The sequence below is a fragment of the Borostomias antarcticus genome, assembly GCF_949987555.1.
Source record: "Borostomias antarcticus genome assembly, chromosome: 6".
Classification (NCBI taxonomy): Eukaryota; Metazoa; Chordata; class Actinopteri; order Stomiiformes; family Stomiidae; genus Borostomias; species Borostomias antarcticus.
Window position 1 is genome coordinate 12,337,926 of NC_140239.1, and position 17,757 is coordinate 12,355,682.

Genomic DNA, 17,757 nt, shown 5'->3' on the forward strand with positions numbered 1-17,757 from the left:
TCACATACAAATCCAAATTTAGCATAAAAGGTACTCATGATGTGGACTTTTAATTTTTTTAATTACTGAGTGTGAAGGGTGGTAGACATGTTGCCCTGTTCCTCTAAACGTGTCAGAAATCACGTGGTCCTGTGGAGTGTGCATGTAAGCCAACGAGAGGGTCACCCACCCACTCTCTCTCTCTCTCCCTCTCTCCCCTCCCATGCTCTCAGTTGCCAACCTCCCAGTTCTTGTTTGAACTGAGCAAGAAGCAGGTGAGCGGGACAGGAAGAGGCGCTAAGACGGGGACAGGCATGGCCAGGGGCAGTCCTGGGACAGCACCACAGGCTCTGTGAGTCTTGTTCAGTTGAATGCCCTCATGAGTATTAACAGAAGAGCACCATATACATATGCACACATACACTCTAACATGTCGCTCTCTCCTCAGCTCAGCCCAATGGTCTCTGATGGTTCTGTCTGGCCAGCCCTTAGGTGGAGAAACACCTGATCATCAATATAGGCAGGCACACGTAAGTACAAATGCACATACGTTTCCATAGACGGGATAAACAAATGGGAATATTGATATTGAGTTAATGTTAGCGGTAGACATGTGAGATTCATAAGACGCATCACTGACGCCAGTGACGCCACAATATCAGGGAAATTGAGCAATTGCTTCCCTGTAGTGCAAACTTGCAAGATTCGCTCAGTTATTAACCCTTCTTGCCTTTTTTGTTGGTTTTCTCTCTCCTCCTTCCTCTCTGTGCAGTTCTCCTGTGTGCTGAGCCGCTATCCCATGTATTGCCACTGCTGACAGGGTAGAGCTCAGCCCCATGCAGAAGTGAGTGATGAGGAGAGGGAAGATCATTTTCCCGTTTTTTTTCCCTCCAGTTTTATGAACCGTCTCAAGAATGTGTTCCCCACTTTTATGCCTTTAAATCGGGGTTGGAGTATTCCAGGTGTGTGGCCATGGCCATGAACACCAGTAGAGGAGGGAACCAAGTGTCTCATTCTCTTTCCACAGTTGTGTGGTTGTTACCCCCCACTAGCTACATATTCATTCAATCTTTATTTAACCTCGTGAATCAATTGAGAGTAAGCTCTCATTTACAATGACGTATAATCACTCTATATTTGAACTTGTACTACAGGTGAGAGAATCCTTTTTAATGGTCTCTCTCATTCGCTCTCCTAGCTGTGATGTTAGAGTTGTGCAAGACTTGGGTGTTCTCCTGCTCTGAGTGCATTGGAAGAGCATATTTGCTGATATTGGATATAAGTGGTTTTGATGGTGTTTAGTTTTTAATGGATGTAGATGATTTTAGGTGTTCTCCTGCTCTGAGTGCCCATTCTCCTATACATCCCAGATCTACCTCCACAAGCACATCAAGAGGAGCCATGACAACCTCTGTCTCTGCTGAGGAACACACAGAGCATTATGAAGGAGCCAGTGCCTTGGCGAAGGTGTTTGAGCAGCAGTCATCAATGGATTAACTCCCAAGACACAAGGAAGAGACAGCGCAACACGCGCTATGACTCCAGTGACGAAGGTAATATAATAAAGTGCATTCAACAGTCCCAAAAGAGTACTACTTGAGTTGACTAATCTGAGCTAATTTACCTCTACTATATGTTCCAGTGCCCAGGCAATCGGTCGGCAGAACTCAGACCAGACCAGCTATGCCAGGTGCCAGAGCCGGAAGGCCTGCTCTGCCAGTTATCAATGCAGGTATCCATGCATGTTTGTGTTGGTGAAATGTCTATGCATATTTGCACACTTACAGTTAACTCAGGACTTTCTGAAGACTCATGTACTCAGTTCACTAATTCGCTCATCTCACATCTCACTACTCGGCAGTAGATGTTCATCGCCCGGGTCCTTTGAGCCAAGGCGCTGTGAGCCCAGGCCCTTCAGCCCTTCAGACGTCCAGGCACGAGCAGCATGCATCAGCGATTAGCACCCCGGCCAGACCAGGTCAGGGTCTGACATGTCTCATGTCGAGTTGATTCTTCCCCTTATGCCAGAATCACTATGCCGCCAGCACCATAGTTTCCTGCTCATCCCTTTATCCTCTGGTTTTCAGGTAGTTCTCTGATGCCATCGCCTGTGAGACCAACAGCTCCAGCAGTGTTGCCATCAAGCTCTGCAGATGCTGGTATGCTGAATTTTGTGAACTACTTCATGCTGCATGTAGGGATATACTTTGAGTTGAATATCCATTATGGGACCGTACAATTACTTATAGCCACATTTGTGTTTAATATCCAGACTTCCAGAGGATGATGTGTCAGCAGTTCTCCAGCGTCATGCAAAGTCTGAGGGAGATGGCACAGACAATGATAAGGCTGGAGCAGAGGCTGGAGCAGAGACTGTCCGGCGAGTCTGCAGACAGCTATCGGGGAGCAGTACTGGATGACCTGCACCCTGCTAAAACGGAGGAGGAGCTGCTGGTCTTGGAGGAGCAGCTGAAGGACAAGGATCATCAAAGGAAGATGGTGAGTAACTTAAGGGCAGAACTTTGTTCCTTATTTTTGCAGGGAAGTGTTAAGGAAATGTAAAAGTAAATGATTGTCTTTATGTTTTGCAGACACGATATCTGAGTTCCATTGGTGGCAAAGATCTGCCAGATGTGGTCCGGCGGGTGCTGTCAGCCATTGCCATACACAGAGTGTGGTGTGTCTACAGCGTCCATGGGAAGAGGGGGAAGAAGCCTCTGAAGAATATGACCCTCTACAATGTCATATTACGTAAGGGATTGTTCATATTTTCGCAAAATAATACATTGTCTTTGCTTCATGCCATGTGCATTGAAACCATTCCCTTTTTGGTTAAAAGGTGCAGTTATGGCCTGTAAGCCAAGCACCACTGTGACGGAGGTGTCTGCCCAGCTGCAGGAGATGCTGAAACATGCCCCTGCTCGATGCAAAAAGGTATGTGATGTCAGGCAGTTAATTTTCTCGTATCCAGTGACATGGCACGCTTCCAATGAACGTATGCGACTTGCTTTTACAGCCATTTCATTATGTCCTTAGGCATCTGCTCCAGCCCAGCTGACCTCCCCAGCCCAGCCCCTGACCGCAGCTCCAGCCCTGACCACAGTGGAGTATTCAGATGAGGATGACCTCTTCAGCCCAGACCCTCGATTCAGATGTGGGTGACCTCCAGCCCAGCCCGTCTCCCTAAACCTGCCTTTCCAGCCTGCCAGGATGGATGCCTTTTTTGTAAAAAGTTTTTGTAAATTTTAACTCTTTTTTTTTTGTGGGATACAACGGTCTGTTCCCGGTCTGCCTGCCACAGAATGCGCACTTTGTTTCATTTTTGTTTTTAGAACTTTTGCAATTGTCAGATAATGGGTTGCTAGCCAGAGCTTGTACATACTTTTTTTTGCTTTTCTGGCTATGCGTAATGTGACAGACCGTAAACCTCATCCTTGTAAATATGTATACTTTTAATTTGTAATGTACTTTGTGTAATAAAATGTTCTAAACTGTTGATGGTGTTCAGTCTTATATTGGTTTGTATCATAATGCTTGCTGCTATATCCCCATATAGCATTAATTCGTTTTTGTACTGGTAAAAGCTAAATATAGCCAGTGGTACTGCAAATGCTAAATATAGCCAGTGGTCAGGGTTTAGTAAGTAAGTGACCATATTTGCACCGTGCGAAAAAGACGTGCAGACCAAGTCATATAAATACCTGTAAATCTAGTGTCAGCCAAGTGAGTTTATTACGGAAGTTCCTGCCCACGTTTTTTGCACGCGGCCGCAACCATATTTGCACCGTGCGAAAAATGCGTGCAGACCAAGTCATATAAATACCTGTAAATCTAGAGTCAGCAAAGTGAGTTTATAACGGAAGTTCCTGCCCACGTGATCACGTGCGTTCTTTGCACGCGGCCGCAACTTCTGAATGACGTGTTGTTCTAATGTAGCGGCTACTAATCGGCAGATCTCGCGTTTCCGTAAATGGCCGCGTAATTTCCACACGTGGCGCAGATAAATCGTCACCTATAGCGGCCGTATGTAGAACGTTTGCGCAACCTGCGTGTGTTAGTAGGGTTACCTCTACGATCGCATGCAAGTCCATGTAGGGTCGCCAAATCCCGATCTGGGATCATGCCTTTTCATTAAAGCCGGGCTCAGACTACAGGATTTTTGGGCCGATTTATCCCCGATTCACCCCTCCCGACAATCGGAGGAGAAATCTGGTCTGGAATGTTGGTCGGGGCCTTGTAATGTGAGGGGTTTACAGATCCAATCTTATACCTCCCGATCGGCTCGCAGACCCATCGGGGAGGCCCCGATAATATCAAACATGTTTGATATTTAAGATTATTACGTCCCGACTTTACAAGTGAGACGGCGAGACCAGTGGTTCGTTGCTCCCTCGGGCACGATAAGATCCTGTAGTGTGTGATGAGCCGTTATTTTCAAATCTTGCTGTGTGTGCTTGTTTGAGATGTGCAAGAATAATATCTGTTAAGATTCTCCTAATGTGCATGATTTAACCTGATTTCGAAATTGGTTAGGATTTTAAATATCCTGTAGTGTGAGCCCGGCATAAAGGAGAATGCTCTTTTTCGACAACCTGGACCTTATTTCCAGCATATTATAAAACGTTTGACTCACCGAGATAACTTTGGTGTAATTCGGAGGACAAACTCAAACTTGCATTAGCAGCAAAACAGCTACAGGAATTATCGTTACGTTAGCTAACTGCTTTAGCCACATAGCTACTGTCTTATTCACTTCTTCTCCTTCAGTAAAACATGGCAGCATTGCATTGTGGTATAGTGGAGTGCGTAAGCGGATGCAGGAAGAGAAAACCGCCATGGGACCTTAAATCAGAAAAAATATCAATGGTAAGTGAACGGCGTGAGAAAAATAATTTATTGATCCCGATTGAATTGTGCCATGACTATCACATATGATGTTTGCCAATTTAAAACATACATTTGAATCATCCAGGTTAACTCGCAAGTTAGCTAATATTACCTAGCTGACACTCACCACTCACCTCACCTTATAAAGCCGATCCCTCATGCCAGCTCTTACAGAACTAACTCTCGCTCGAACTTCGCATTCCTGCAGCTCTCAACATGGCCAGACTAATAATGATTTACAACTCTTTTAATCATTTTGAACTTGTAGTATATTTTTATACTGTATTACATTAATCACATGTCTGTATTACTCTCATGTAGTAATCATTTTTATAGAATAATGAATAAATCTCAAATTAGTTTGAACTGTGTTAATTCAAGGCTCAACAGAGGGCCTTTGTCTTTCTCTCTGAGTCAGCGTGGCCTAATGGTCACCTTTGAAGTGAGTACAGTTTGTAACATGAGGACAGGAAGGACCCAAGGAAGGACCCAGGAAGGACCCAGGGAAGGACCCAGGAAGGACCCAAGCAGCCCCCGTGTCCGAAGGGGGGGCAAAGATCAGCTGATACATTGACCATTCAGAAGACTAGTTGATCTTTTGTGACCATATCTGGTGTTGATGAACATTCTTTGTATGCAAATGTGTTTGTAATGTGATTCCTGGCCTGAAGACAGTTTAAAAGTCACGACACTGTAAATTCAGTATTGCCTTAAGTTTCAATACACTGCATTTTTAGCGACGGGGGATGAGATAGCTAAATAGCAAAGACAAGACAACGGATTGTTGCCTCTTTTCGACAGGATTAACGACCAAAGCTCTGCTTCCCTGGGGACGCCCAGAGAAGAGACCACGAGCTGGGAGGCGACTGCTGTTGATCTGAGTTATAGAACTTAATTGTCTTGACAGGAAAATTGCTATTGCTATAAAGAACTTCCGATAAATAAGGAGAAGAGATTAAAATTGTTTAATTAATTCGCATATGTTTGCGCAGACTTGTATGTTCAGGTCTTTAAACTGATGAAGATGCATATGTTTGCGCGAGGCTTGTATGTTCAAGTCTGTAAATGAAGACGCATATATTTGCGCAAGTTTAGCGGAGACTTGTATGTTCAACGTCTATAAAGAAAGCCGGTTAAATTAAAGGCATATGTTTGCATCGTAGTATAGTTGGAAAAGTAAAAGTGCTCCTGGGTGTGTGTTCCCGGCTAAACCGGAGATCCACGGGTGTGTTTCGTTGGCATATAGGCCTACTGTATGTTTGGCTGTTTGATGCATCCTGCGTCTTTTGTGTTCTAAGTGAAGCTGAGGCTTTGTATTTGTCTATTGGGTCCATTGTATATTTGTGTCTAGACCAATGTAGATATTAGTTGTTGATATTCCTGTTTTCTGCGTAGCCACAGGAATTTGAATGGATTTGTGACCCCCCCTCCTTCTCTCTCTCCCATGGGTGTGCGTGCACACTGTCTTCATTCATGCAGCTAAATAACCCTCCCCCCAAAACAGCTGGCTGTAGAAGGGGGGTCAGTGATACGCGGTCATTGGCCAAAAGGGGGTTTTAGCTTTAGGCAATGGACAGTGACGTCATCCTATCTTTCTCTCTTTCTCTTTCTTGTTCTTTCGCTCTTTACTTTTCATTCTTTCTCTCTCTTTTCCTGTTTTTAGAAATTAGGGAAAGTTTAATTTATCCAGTGGGTTGTGCGGTGTATGGAACAACTGGATTATGATCATTTATACTTTTTGATTATTCATAATTTCATAAGTGGACACTGAATCAGGGCCAGGTGGGCACTTTCCGGGATATCAGTTTTACTGATCACTGCGGATAATCAGCACTCAAACCCTAGCAGTGTTCACTAGTCAATTAAATCCTCAATTAATTAAACCCTTTCTCAATCTCCATAAATTGAGTCGGGGTGTAGCTTTTAGCTATAACCTTTAGGGATAATTGATAGCATTCCATCCTTCTTAAATCTGTTGTCCAATGTCACCCTCTAGTGGTTGTTATGATACACTGCAGGTATAATATATTAGGTTGTTTAATGCTGCCATCTAGTGGTTTTTATACATGGCAGTCTTTTAATTTCTAGAAAAAGGGGTTGTTGATGGCAAACATATTTTTAAGCATTATTGCTTTGGGATTAATTGTTGTCTTTCCCCTTTGCTTAAGTAAATTTGTTGCAGTTATACCCGTAATAGTTTTTTGTCCTTACCAGTCACCCATCTCAGACCATCCATCCTAGAGGGACTTCTTTGCAAAACCATCCATTACCTGTACTGAAAAGTAAGCCTGACTGCTGATTAATGCTCATTAATTGAACTAGACTGATCAGCTGATTTAATTATTTTGAGTTGTTGATATGTATTTGAGGCTTGCTGTTTTATGATAGGTGATTGATTGGTTTGGTTATTTGATTTAATAATAAGGATAAATGGTTAGTTCAATAATTGATTAATTATTCAATATTTTATTGATTGCTTGATTAATTATTTATAGTTATGCAACTTTTTATTATCATTTTCATTCTACTTGAGCATATTTGCTGATATTGGATATAAGTGGTTTTGATGGTGTTTAGTTTTTAATGGATGTAGATGATTTTATGTGGAATTTTGCAATTATTGCGTGACTGGTGGTCTGTTTGGTATTTGGATTAGAGGTGTCTTGGTTGTTTTTGATAGAGTAAACATTGGTTTATGGGTCTGCTTTAGTAGAGTGGTATATACATGCATACACATATTACGCTTTGCATATTGTGTGTGTGGTGTGAAAGGACTGTGAGTGGACGGACAGTGGGACTCAACCTGCTGACAGGCAAAGTGGTGTAGACATTTTGATGTCTATGTCAAAACCTTTTTATTTTAATTTATTATTTTCTGGCATAACAGCGGTTAATGAGGGGATTGTCCTCTGGCGCACATGTCGTTTTGAATTTTTAACAGTTTATCAATTTTTGAGGAATTCAACATGCCATCTGAAATAGGTGTTAATGTGCCCGTGCTTACACCAGTGGAACAACTTGAACGTGATTATCCACTGGTGAAGGGCATTGGTGCTATATTTAAACGTTGGGCATGGAGATCTGGTGTTTCACATCCTTGGCCGTCATCAGGGAGTTTTGATGAGGAGACTGTTCGAAACATGAGTGTTTTGACCCCGCCTCCCTATGACGTTAAGAGGGAATCTACTAAGGTTTATCCACAGTTACCCGTGCTAATGAAGAAAGATATGTCTTCAAAGATGATAATGACGACATTCTGCAAATGCCACTCTGGAAATGCCAGAACGACCATCACAACCCATCCTGATGCGAAGCGCAAAACCAGGAAGTTAGCCCAACCTCTGACTATAGTTGACAAGAAGAAAAAGAAGAAAAGTAAAAAGGGACGGCATGAAAGCGAGAGTGATTCTTCTGAAGATGGAGGAGTGAATATCGGAGGATATGATGAACGTATCAGAGAGATCATGGCATGAGCTGAAAAGAGGGGAAGAGTTGCTTATGAAAGACTCTAGTAGCAGTAGTGAAGAAGAGAGTGAGGAGTCTGACTCAGCAAGGACCAAGGAACAGGTGGATCGAGAGTTGAGGGCAATGTTGAAGAGACTGGAGACCATTAAAGGAGAAGTAAAGGGAAAATACATGTTTAGCCCTGTTTTAAGGTTACTTATGATCATATACAATGGTTCAGATCAAAACGTTGACAAAACTAGCACTTTTGAGATAGTCTGATAATTGCTCTACCACCGTTTAGGTCATACAATGGATGTGGGTGGGCACTGTAGCATACCACCATAGGCTGTAGTTGGGAGTCACGACAGTGTGACGTCAGGCCGGAAAGGGCGCTGTTGTAAAGTGTGTTGTTTCCCGCCGGTGCGGGGTCTTACAATAAACGCCACAATAAGCACAGTCAGTGTCCGTGTATAACTGGACATAACATTGGCGACGAAGATGGAGGGATTTCATTTCTCACCTCTGCATCCGTTCCTCGCTCTGCCGGGTGAGCCGCCGATCCCGTGGTCCCGTTGGTATGAGTCTTTCCAGATGTTTATGATGGCTATTGGAGCTAGCGAGGACGCTAGCGACGCGCGTCTGAAGGCTATGCTGATCCACAGCCTGGGCAGCGAGGGACAACGCATCTTTCGTACTCTCGGATCCGCGGAGAAGTACGCAGACTGTGTTGCCTTATTGGCCGGGCATATCGCTGCTCCACAGAGCGTTATAGTCCGGCGGATTGTCTTCCGCCAGCGCCGACAGCGGCCGGGTGAGTCTGTCCATCATTATGTCACTGACCTCCGGTGTTTGGCGAGCCTCTGTAAGTTTGGCCAGTGGAGATGATTCGAGACCAGCTAGCCGAGCACATGGCAGACCCCAAGCTGCGGGAGAAACTGTTCATGTCGCCGGATGACCTGTCACTGTCCAAGGCGTTGGAAATGGCTTTTCAGCTCAAGTCAGCTGCTCGGTTAGCATCGCAGCTAGCGGCCTCAGACCCGGCCCCCTCACACTCTGTTCCACTGGCACAGACAGTGGCCCCAGTCGCTCAGCTTCCCGGCCCCACTGGCACAGACAGTGGCCCCAGTCGCTCAGCTTCCCGGCCCCACCTCATCTCACGACGGACTTGAGGTTAATGTATGCGGGACACCAGGACGCAACGGCACGCCGGCCCTGTGGGAACTGTGGCTCTTCCTCTCACCCCACTCGCGCGCCGGCACCCGTCTCCGCAAGACCCCGACGCCGCTCGTCCCGCCCGCAAGCCCGACCACCATCCACTCTGTGGGCTCGGGCGCCAAGCCATTTACGTGGTGCACAGTGGAGCTGGACGGCATATGCTTGCCACTGCTACTGGACACGGCCGCCTCCAGGTCTCTTCTCAGTGAGTCCACAGTCTGACTGCTTTTTCCCCGACAGACGATCAAGGCGGGCGCGGAGGAGCTGTACGGCTACGGACACACTAAAATCGGCATGGTAGGCACCGCCACCTTCTCCTCTCCAGGGTGCTGGACGTGCTCACCCGCCACAACCTCACATTGAACGGGGAGAAATGCATCTTTGCAATGCCCGTCATCGAGTTCGTGGGGTTCCGCCTGACTGCCGACGGCCTGAGCCCGCTCCAATCAAACGTTGACGCCGTCCTGCGCCGTCCTGCCCCGCGCAGCTCTCGTCATTTCTGGGGATGACTGCGTATTATTTGTGCTTCCTTCCCCACTATTCTGACACCACTGCACCGCTGCGCGCCCTCCTCAAGCAGGACGCACCCTGGGCCTGAACCCCTGCATGCTCCGCCGCAGTCAGCCAGCTGAAGTCACAGCTCACCTCCCCGCCTGTGCTCGCCCACTTCGACCTGCAGAGCCCAACGTTGGTGACCTGCGATGCCTCTAACACTGCAATCAGCGCGGTCCTGTCCCAACTCCAGCATGGGGCCGAGTGCCCAGTGGCATTTGCTTCAAGGTCACTTACCCCAACTGAGCAGAAGTACTCGGTGGGGGAGAGGGAGGCGCTGGCCTGCGTCTGGGCATTTGAAAGGTGGCATATGTACCTGTATGGGCGGCATTTTACACTGCGGACAGACCACCAGGCCCTCACAGCTCTGCTGGCAACGACTGGATCGGGACACAAGCCGCTGCGCCTTTACCGGTGGTCTGAGAGGTTGCAGGCATATAACTTCACCACACAGTTCACGCCCGGCAGGGAGAACGTTGTGGCAGACCTGCTTTCCAGAGCCACCGAGTCAAGAGCGACCTCTCCTGCTGGAATGATGATTGCGTGGCGAGGGGGCTGTGCACAGTGATCCCAAGCGCCCTGAGAGAACGCATCCTGACCATGGTTCACGAAGGCCACCTAGGCGTTGTGAAAGTCAAGCAACGCTGCAGGGGCCTGGTCTGGTGGCCGGGTATCGACAGAGACGTGGAGACAATGGTGAAAGACTGTGCAGCCTGCCTCACCAGCGGTAAGACTGGCCCGCCCCCGCCTCCACCCTTGCAGCCTCTGCCGTGGCCTCAGACACCGTGGACCCACATCCAGGTGGACATCTGCGGTGAACTCTATGGCACCCCGTAGCATCAGCGCTTCCTCCTTGTGGCCTATGACCTTCACTCCAAATGGCCCGAGGTGCTGCCCAGCGGGTCCGTCACCACTAGGGTGGTCATCGACTTCCTCTCCTCCCTGTTTGCCCGCTGGGGTGTGCCCAACGCCATCACCACCGATAACGGACCCCAGTTCATCTCGGCCGACTTTGCTGCTTTCACGGAAGGGAGGGGGATAAAGCACATCAGAACCGCCTTATACCACCCTCAGGCCAATGGCGGCGTGGAGAGGTTTAATCAGACTCTCAAGAACGGGCTCAGAGCACACATGGCAGACGGCCTACCATTCTCATCGGCACTGCAGAGCACCTTACTCCATTACCGAGCAACACAGCACGCCACGACTGGCAGCTCTCCAGCCCTCCTGATGCTGGGGCGTGAGCTGCAGCTTCCCTTGGACCGTCTACGCCCTCCAGTGGAGGACACTCAGGCGGAGACACCTTCCCCAGGCGACAGAGTGGCAGAGCGGCAACGCAGCATGAAACAGCGGTTCGACAGTAAGCATCGTGTGAAACGCCCTGCACTCACAGTGTTGGATTGGGTCAGAATCCGTCGACCCAGTCGGCCCCACAAGCTGCTCTCGTTCTGGTCCGCGCCACAGCAGATTACGGCACAGCTGGGACCAGCTACCTTTCGCCTGTCCGACGGTTCACGTTGGCATGCCAGTCGCCTTAGACAGGTGACGCCACCGCCCACCTCGCACCAGGCAACTGTAGCTGATCAGCGCCACACAGATGGGGACTTCCCAGGTACACGGCCTGGGACCCCAGCTGGGCATCACCCTGAACCAGATGCGCCGGCCGAGCCTCTGCAGCCTGGGAATCACCCTGAACCAGATGCGCTGGCCGAGCCTCTGCAGCCTGGGCCCCATCCTGTTCGGGTCCGCCAGAGGCCTCCTTACCTCAGAGACTATGTTACAAACTTTTGAAAACTTTAGTTAAGTGCATGGCCTGTCATATGGCAGAATAACCCACAAGGCTATGCGTGTAAACCGGCAGTCTACCCGGTTTATCCAGTCAGGTTCACTCTGTTAAGGCCATAATACTGTTTTGTGCACTAATATGTTCTAAGCCTACTTGCACTTGTTCAGATGCCTGAAGAAGGGGGGGTTAATGTAGCATACCACCATAGGCTGTAGTTGGGAGTCACAACAGTGTGACGTCAGGCCGGAAAGGGCCCTGTTGTAAAGTGTGTTGTTTCCCGCCGGTGCGGGGTCTTACAATAAACGCCACAATAAGCACAGTCAGTGTCCGTGTATAACTGGACATAACAGGCACCTTGAAAAATCATTCAAAAACATGTTAAACTCGATTTCAAAGACAAGAAGCTCACCGAGGGGGTAATTGGTGTCCGTTCTTGTTCTGACATCAAATTCGCAGGTATGTGGTTTTGGACACACTGGCTCTTTGCTTCCATCCAATAGGCTCTGTGCACCAGCTCCACTACTTCCTGAAAGTCACTTGGCTTCTTTATTTCCTGTCCTATATGATTGGATGAAGTGATTAATCAGGTGTGCGGCAGACCCAGCGCACACCTGATTAATCACTTAATCCAATCATATTGGACAGGAAATAAAGAAGCCAAGTGACTTTCAGGAAGTAGTGAAGCTGGTGCACAGAGCCTATCAAAGCAATCACAGAGATTCAAGGACTTTGCTTACCTTCATTTATTTTGGTGATGCGGCCACAGGAAGACAACTTACAAAATCTGTGATGAACTTTATCCAAATAATATTAACAAAAAGCTAGTGGTCAAAAGACTATACCGCTCCCATCTTCTCAAAACAAACAATCTCTCCCTCACACCTGTCCTCATTAACCCCTTTATGCCAACACCCCTTCATGAAGTCATTTCCTGTTCTACACAATGCATATGAAACAACAGCAGGGGGAGTGCTCAACATTGTCTGGTTCAGGCAAAGTGAATAATAAATAGGCAGATATGTCAATAATAAAGTAATAATAATACTAATAATAAAAGAATAATAAAAATTAATCAATTGAGTATAATCGTACGGATGAAAGGAAAAATGGCTCTAACAGTATGAATCCTGTAGGGTTTTATTGATCATTTTATGAAATCCATTGACTTGTATTGACGCGACCGTTGTAGATGTGTAGATCAATCCACAGAGGGGACACACTAACAGAGCGGGGGGAGCTGTGAATGCGCATTGGAAATCCACAGGAAGTGCAAACTGTTCGTGAACGCAGCGTGGTCTGAGAAATGCACAACTGCACATGTCAAAAGGGGTCGATTCAGCAAGATGGCACTGATCAAAATGTTTCAGGAAGTAAATTGCTTCCTGGCCCCTTGGGACATACCAAGGTACCATGACATATTTTGTCACTGGGTGCTATGCTATGTAAAAATGTGGTTACCTGGTGGTACTATGTCAGTTATTGAATTTATGTGGTAGAGCCACTGCCCATAAATAAACGAGCGTGGGTCATATTTAGGTGGGCTAGCTTGTAGAAGCTAGCCCAACTTGTAATATTCCCACTATTTCTTTCTTACTTATTATTCTAGTTCTCCACAGTTTTTGTCTCCTTTATAACTTCTTCATACTTTGTGCTGGAAACTTCATTCAAACTTTAAAATGTTCACGATGTTTAGCTCTTAACGAATGTATTAAGATCTTTGATCTTTTTTTTATTTTTATAGTTTTTTAGTAATTTAACTTTTAATAGTAATTTTTGTGCCATTGAAACTGCTGGTGGAATGTTCAGTATCATTATGTTTTTAGAGTGGTGGCAGCTGTTGCTTTGAAAATATTCACACATTTGGTAAACTGCTGGCACTCCTAGAGTTTTGAAAGCTCACACACATATTATACATCAACGTTCACACAACTGTGCTGATTCGTACAATGTAAGTATCTAAGCTGTGTGCCTTACAGTTTTCGCTGTATGACGTTTTGTTCGGCAACAGCGCTCCCCATTGAAACGTATGGCACTGCACTCTAACTTTTGAGCTGTTAATTTTGCATTTTTACCCTTTTTCTAACTTGTCGCTATACCTACAGTTTTAACAGCTCATACACATATTATATATCGAAATGTTCACACAACTGTGCTGATTCGTACAATGTAAGTATCTAAGCTGTGTGACTTACCGTTTTTGAGGTATGACGATTTGTTCGGCAACTGCGCTCCCCATTGAAACATATGGTGCCGCACTAATTTTTGAGCTGCTAATAGCATTAGCATTTTTAAAATTTTTCTAACTTGTCGCCATGCCTACAGTGTTTTAGCTATATGGACATATTATACATAGAAATGTTCTGCAAGTTCTCAAGATTCTATGGTGCCAATATATGAGCTGTAACATTTATAGTTTTCGCGATAGAGCTGTCTGAAGCGGACCATGTATAGGATCAGAGTGTCAGTTGGGAGGTGGCCCGGAGAGGCGTACACTGTCCCCGACCAGCTCTGACCTGATGGGGTGGAGTCTCGCCACCATGCCATTGTCCACGCCATGGACCCCACAATTCAGCCCCTTAGTGGGCTAGAGACGCACGGTCTTCGCCAGTGGGTGCATGGAGATTGCTCGGTCTGTAGTAGTTCTAGCAGTAGCTGTTAAATACAGCTGCAGCAGCTAGCCCACTAGGGCTGCACAATTAATCGTGAATTCATCGAAATCGCGATTATGACCTCCGCAATTAACTAATCGCAAAAGGCCGCAATTACTGTGATTAATAATTTTGCTTTGAATTTAGTGTGCTAGGACTACACGGACGAATCACAGGCGCTTATGCTGTCTGACCAATCACATGCGTTCTCGCTGAGTGCGCTGTGTGCAGCAATTTCACTGAGAAGACAGATAGCAGTAGGGCAAGACAAGTGTCACAAGAGTACTCACAGCCGTGAGTAGTTAAAAAGTGAGGTCAGTGAGTTAGTAGCAAGAAAGGGATCAACGTCCGTGATTTGGGAGCATTTTGGTTATTATATATGAATATTATATATTAAATATTAATCGCAATTACCATTTTGGAGCAAATAATCGCAATTATTATCTTTTGTCATAATCGTGCAGCCCTATAGCCCACCTCACATTTTCTCCAGGAAATGTACTTTCTAGTTGATATTTTAATTCATGCTCAAATAAATGCTTGCATTTTCTCTTCTCACATCCACTTACACATTCAACGACTGTACATGCTGACGACATGCATCATGGGTGGGGGCGAGCAGGTTCACAGTCTGTGATGACATGTGCATTGCTGTTAGAGATCAGACTGAACAGATTTCTCTCCTTAAATGTGTACCTCACTATCTCCCTCTTTCTCTTTCTAATTCATCTGGACGATGGTACTGAAGGTAAAGCATGTCCAACATTTTGAAGACAGGACCCCTGCTCCCCTCACATCGCTGATGTCTGTTGTCATGCTTGCTTCCTGGCCCCTTATATCCTGTCCCTCAAACGCCTCATATCCTGTCCCTCATATCCTGTCCCTCAAACGCCTCATATCCTGTCCCTCATATCCTGTCCATTGCACAGCCCTCAGCTCATCAGGGAGTTGATTGTCAGCAGACACTGCAGGGGGACGCCAGAGGGACGCCCCGCCAGAGGCAGTCCCGCTCTTCCTCTTCCCATTGCCAAGTATATTTTGCTTCGTACATAAAAAACAACGCTTGCTTTTGTGTGTAAAACATGTTTTCTATCTCTCCCTCCGTCCACCTGTCTGTCTGACCTTGGTTTATTTGCCAGCTCTCTCAGTTGAATGAGTGTTTTTTTCATTTTCTATCTATATTGCTCTCTCTGTCTCTCTCCCTCTCTCTCCCTTCATCTCTCTCTGTCTCTCCCCCTCTCTCTCTCTCTCTCTCTCCTCTCTCTGTCTCTCTCCCTCTCTCTCTCTCCCTCTCTGTCAGATTCAGATTCAGATCAGTGTATTGCCATGGTAGTTTACACATACTAGGAATTTGTTTAGATCGATGGTGACTCCCCCCTCCCTCTCTCTCCCTTTCTCTCTTTTCTCTCTCACTCTCCCCCTCTCTACCCCCCCCTCTCTCTCCCCCCTCTCTCTCAGATGGATTTTTATTACCATAGTAGTCTATATAATGTATACTGTACAGTACTACCTGTTTAGGTCATACACCGATGGAGACAACATTAGACAGGGTGCAGGACAGGCCTCTCCCTTCATCACTCTCTCTCTCCCTCCCTCTCCCCTCTCTCTTTTCTCTCTCTCCATTCATCCCCCCTCCCTCCCCCTCTCTCTCTCCCTCTTTTTTCTCATTCTCTCTCTCCTTTTCTCTCTCTTTCTCTCTCTCTCTCTCCCCTCACCTGATGAAGTAGCAGCAGAATATCAGGCTGAGTATGAAGACGAAGACTCCGGTGCCGAAGATCAGCATGTAGATGTTGAGAGGCAGGTCCTGGAAGGTGATGGGAGGCATGGTGCACGACTTGTTAGAGTAGACCAGTCCCAGACCGCAGAAGCACCCTACACAGGGGACAAGTATGGGGCTTAGAGCACAGAAGCACCCTACACAGGGGACAAGTATGGGGCTTACAGCACAGAAGCACCCTACACAGGGGACAAGTATGGGGCTTACAGCAAAGAAGCACCCTACAGAGGAGATAGTTAGATAGATAGATAGATAGATAGATAGATAGATAGATAGATAGATAGATAGATAGATAGATAGATAGATAGATAGAGAGACAGACAGTCAGTCAGAGAGACAGACGGACGGACGGACGGACGGACGGACAGACAGACAAGATAAGAAACAGTAAAAGATATAAAGGCATATGATACACAGGCATTAAGTACTGAGGTTAAAACAGAAGCACCTTTCCCGTAAAGGAAAGGCATGAATTAATCATCTAGTTTGCTTTAAAGACCCATTATGTAGCGGTCCAGTTTTGTGCACTTTAGCGCCCCCTAAAGGCCACTAGAGCCATTACACCTGCAGTACCATTGTCGTAAAACGCTGAGAGACGCCTGTTACGCCTCTCACATGCATTTCTTGACAACTGACAAGCTGTGGAAAACGGAGTTGCCGGCAAATTCGAAGAGGAGAGCTAAAGGTAAAGCAGAACGTTCATGGGAGAGAAAACCGCGGCTCGCGGTCAAAAGTTACATAGTGCAAATACAGGCCGCCGGACCCCTCTGTGGGAATGGAAGAGGTGCTGTTCTCGCTATAATAATCCAGCACACCAATAGATCAACTTTGAAACTGATATTTTAAGATGAAATCAACAACATTTAATTAACAGACGGTTTCTGGGGGATGTATGTATTTTTTTGATGAGGGTCATGGGTTGACACATGCACTGTGTCTGTCAATCCATCCAGGCTGATTGTGATGCAGGAGTCTTGTCACAGAGAAACGGAATTAAATGTCAAGAGGACAAATAAAAGATGAGTGTGTAGTACAGTAGGCTACCCTATGGGACTGTAGTTTGTAAATGCGATTGATGCTAGTCATTTCCTTACTGTACTTTAATAGTGATTCTAGTCTGTACCCCTGTACTGTAAGTTGTCACTACTTTGTATTTTTATGCACCCGGCTACTGTATTACTGTATCCTGTTTGTAAGAAGGATCGATCTATCTATCTATCTATCGTCAGCCGGAAGGGAAGCTTGTCTTCAGGAACCCTAATGACAAAGGAATCCTTGTCCAGAGAAAAACCCTGATCCTCTGACTCTGTTGATGTAGATAACTGGTGATGCTGGGAGAAGTGTGCGGTCAGGGGGGGAGATAGGGGGGAGGGGGTAAATGGATGTGCCTTGGGGGGGCTAAGGGGGGTGGATGGGGGCGCTGCCTGAGGGGGGTTCAGTCTGTGACTGAACTCTTTGTGAGTGCT

At 46.5% G+C, this 17,757-nt stretch overlaps 1 protein-coding gene across 1 annotated transcript in view; it reads right to left on the bottom strand.

Moving 5' to 3' along the window:
• Positions 1 to 17,757, bottom strand: part of rnf122 (ring finger protein 122) — a gene marked incomplete at both ends in the record, with an annotated part of 47,702 nt that overhangs the window by 12,960 nt on the left and 16,985 nt on the right. The window contains one exon of the mRNA XM_084440003.1: positions 16,230 to 16,386. Within this exon, the coding sequence (XP_084296129.1) occupies positions 16,230 to 16,386 (157 nt within the window). The remainder of the gene's footprint in view (positions 1 to 16,229; positions 16,387 to 17,757) is intronic.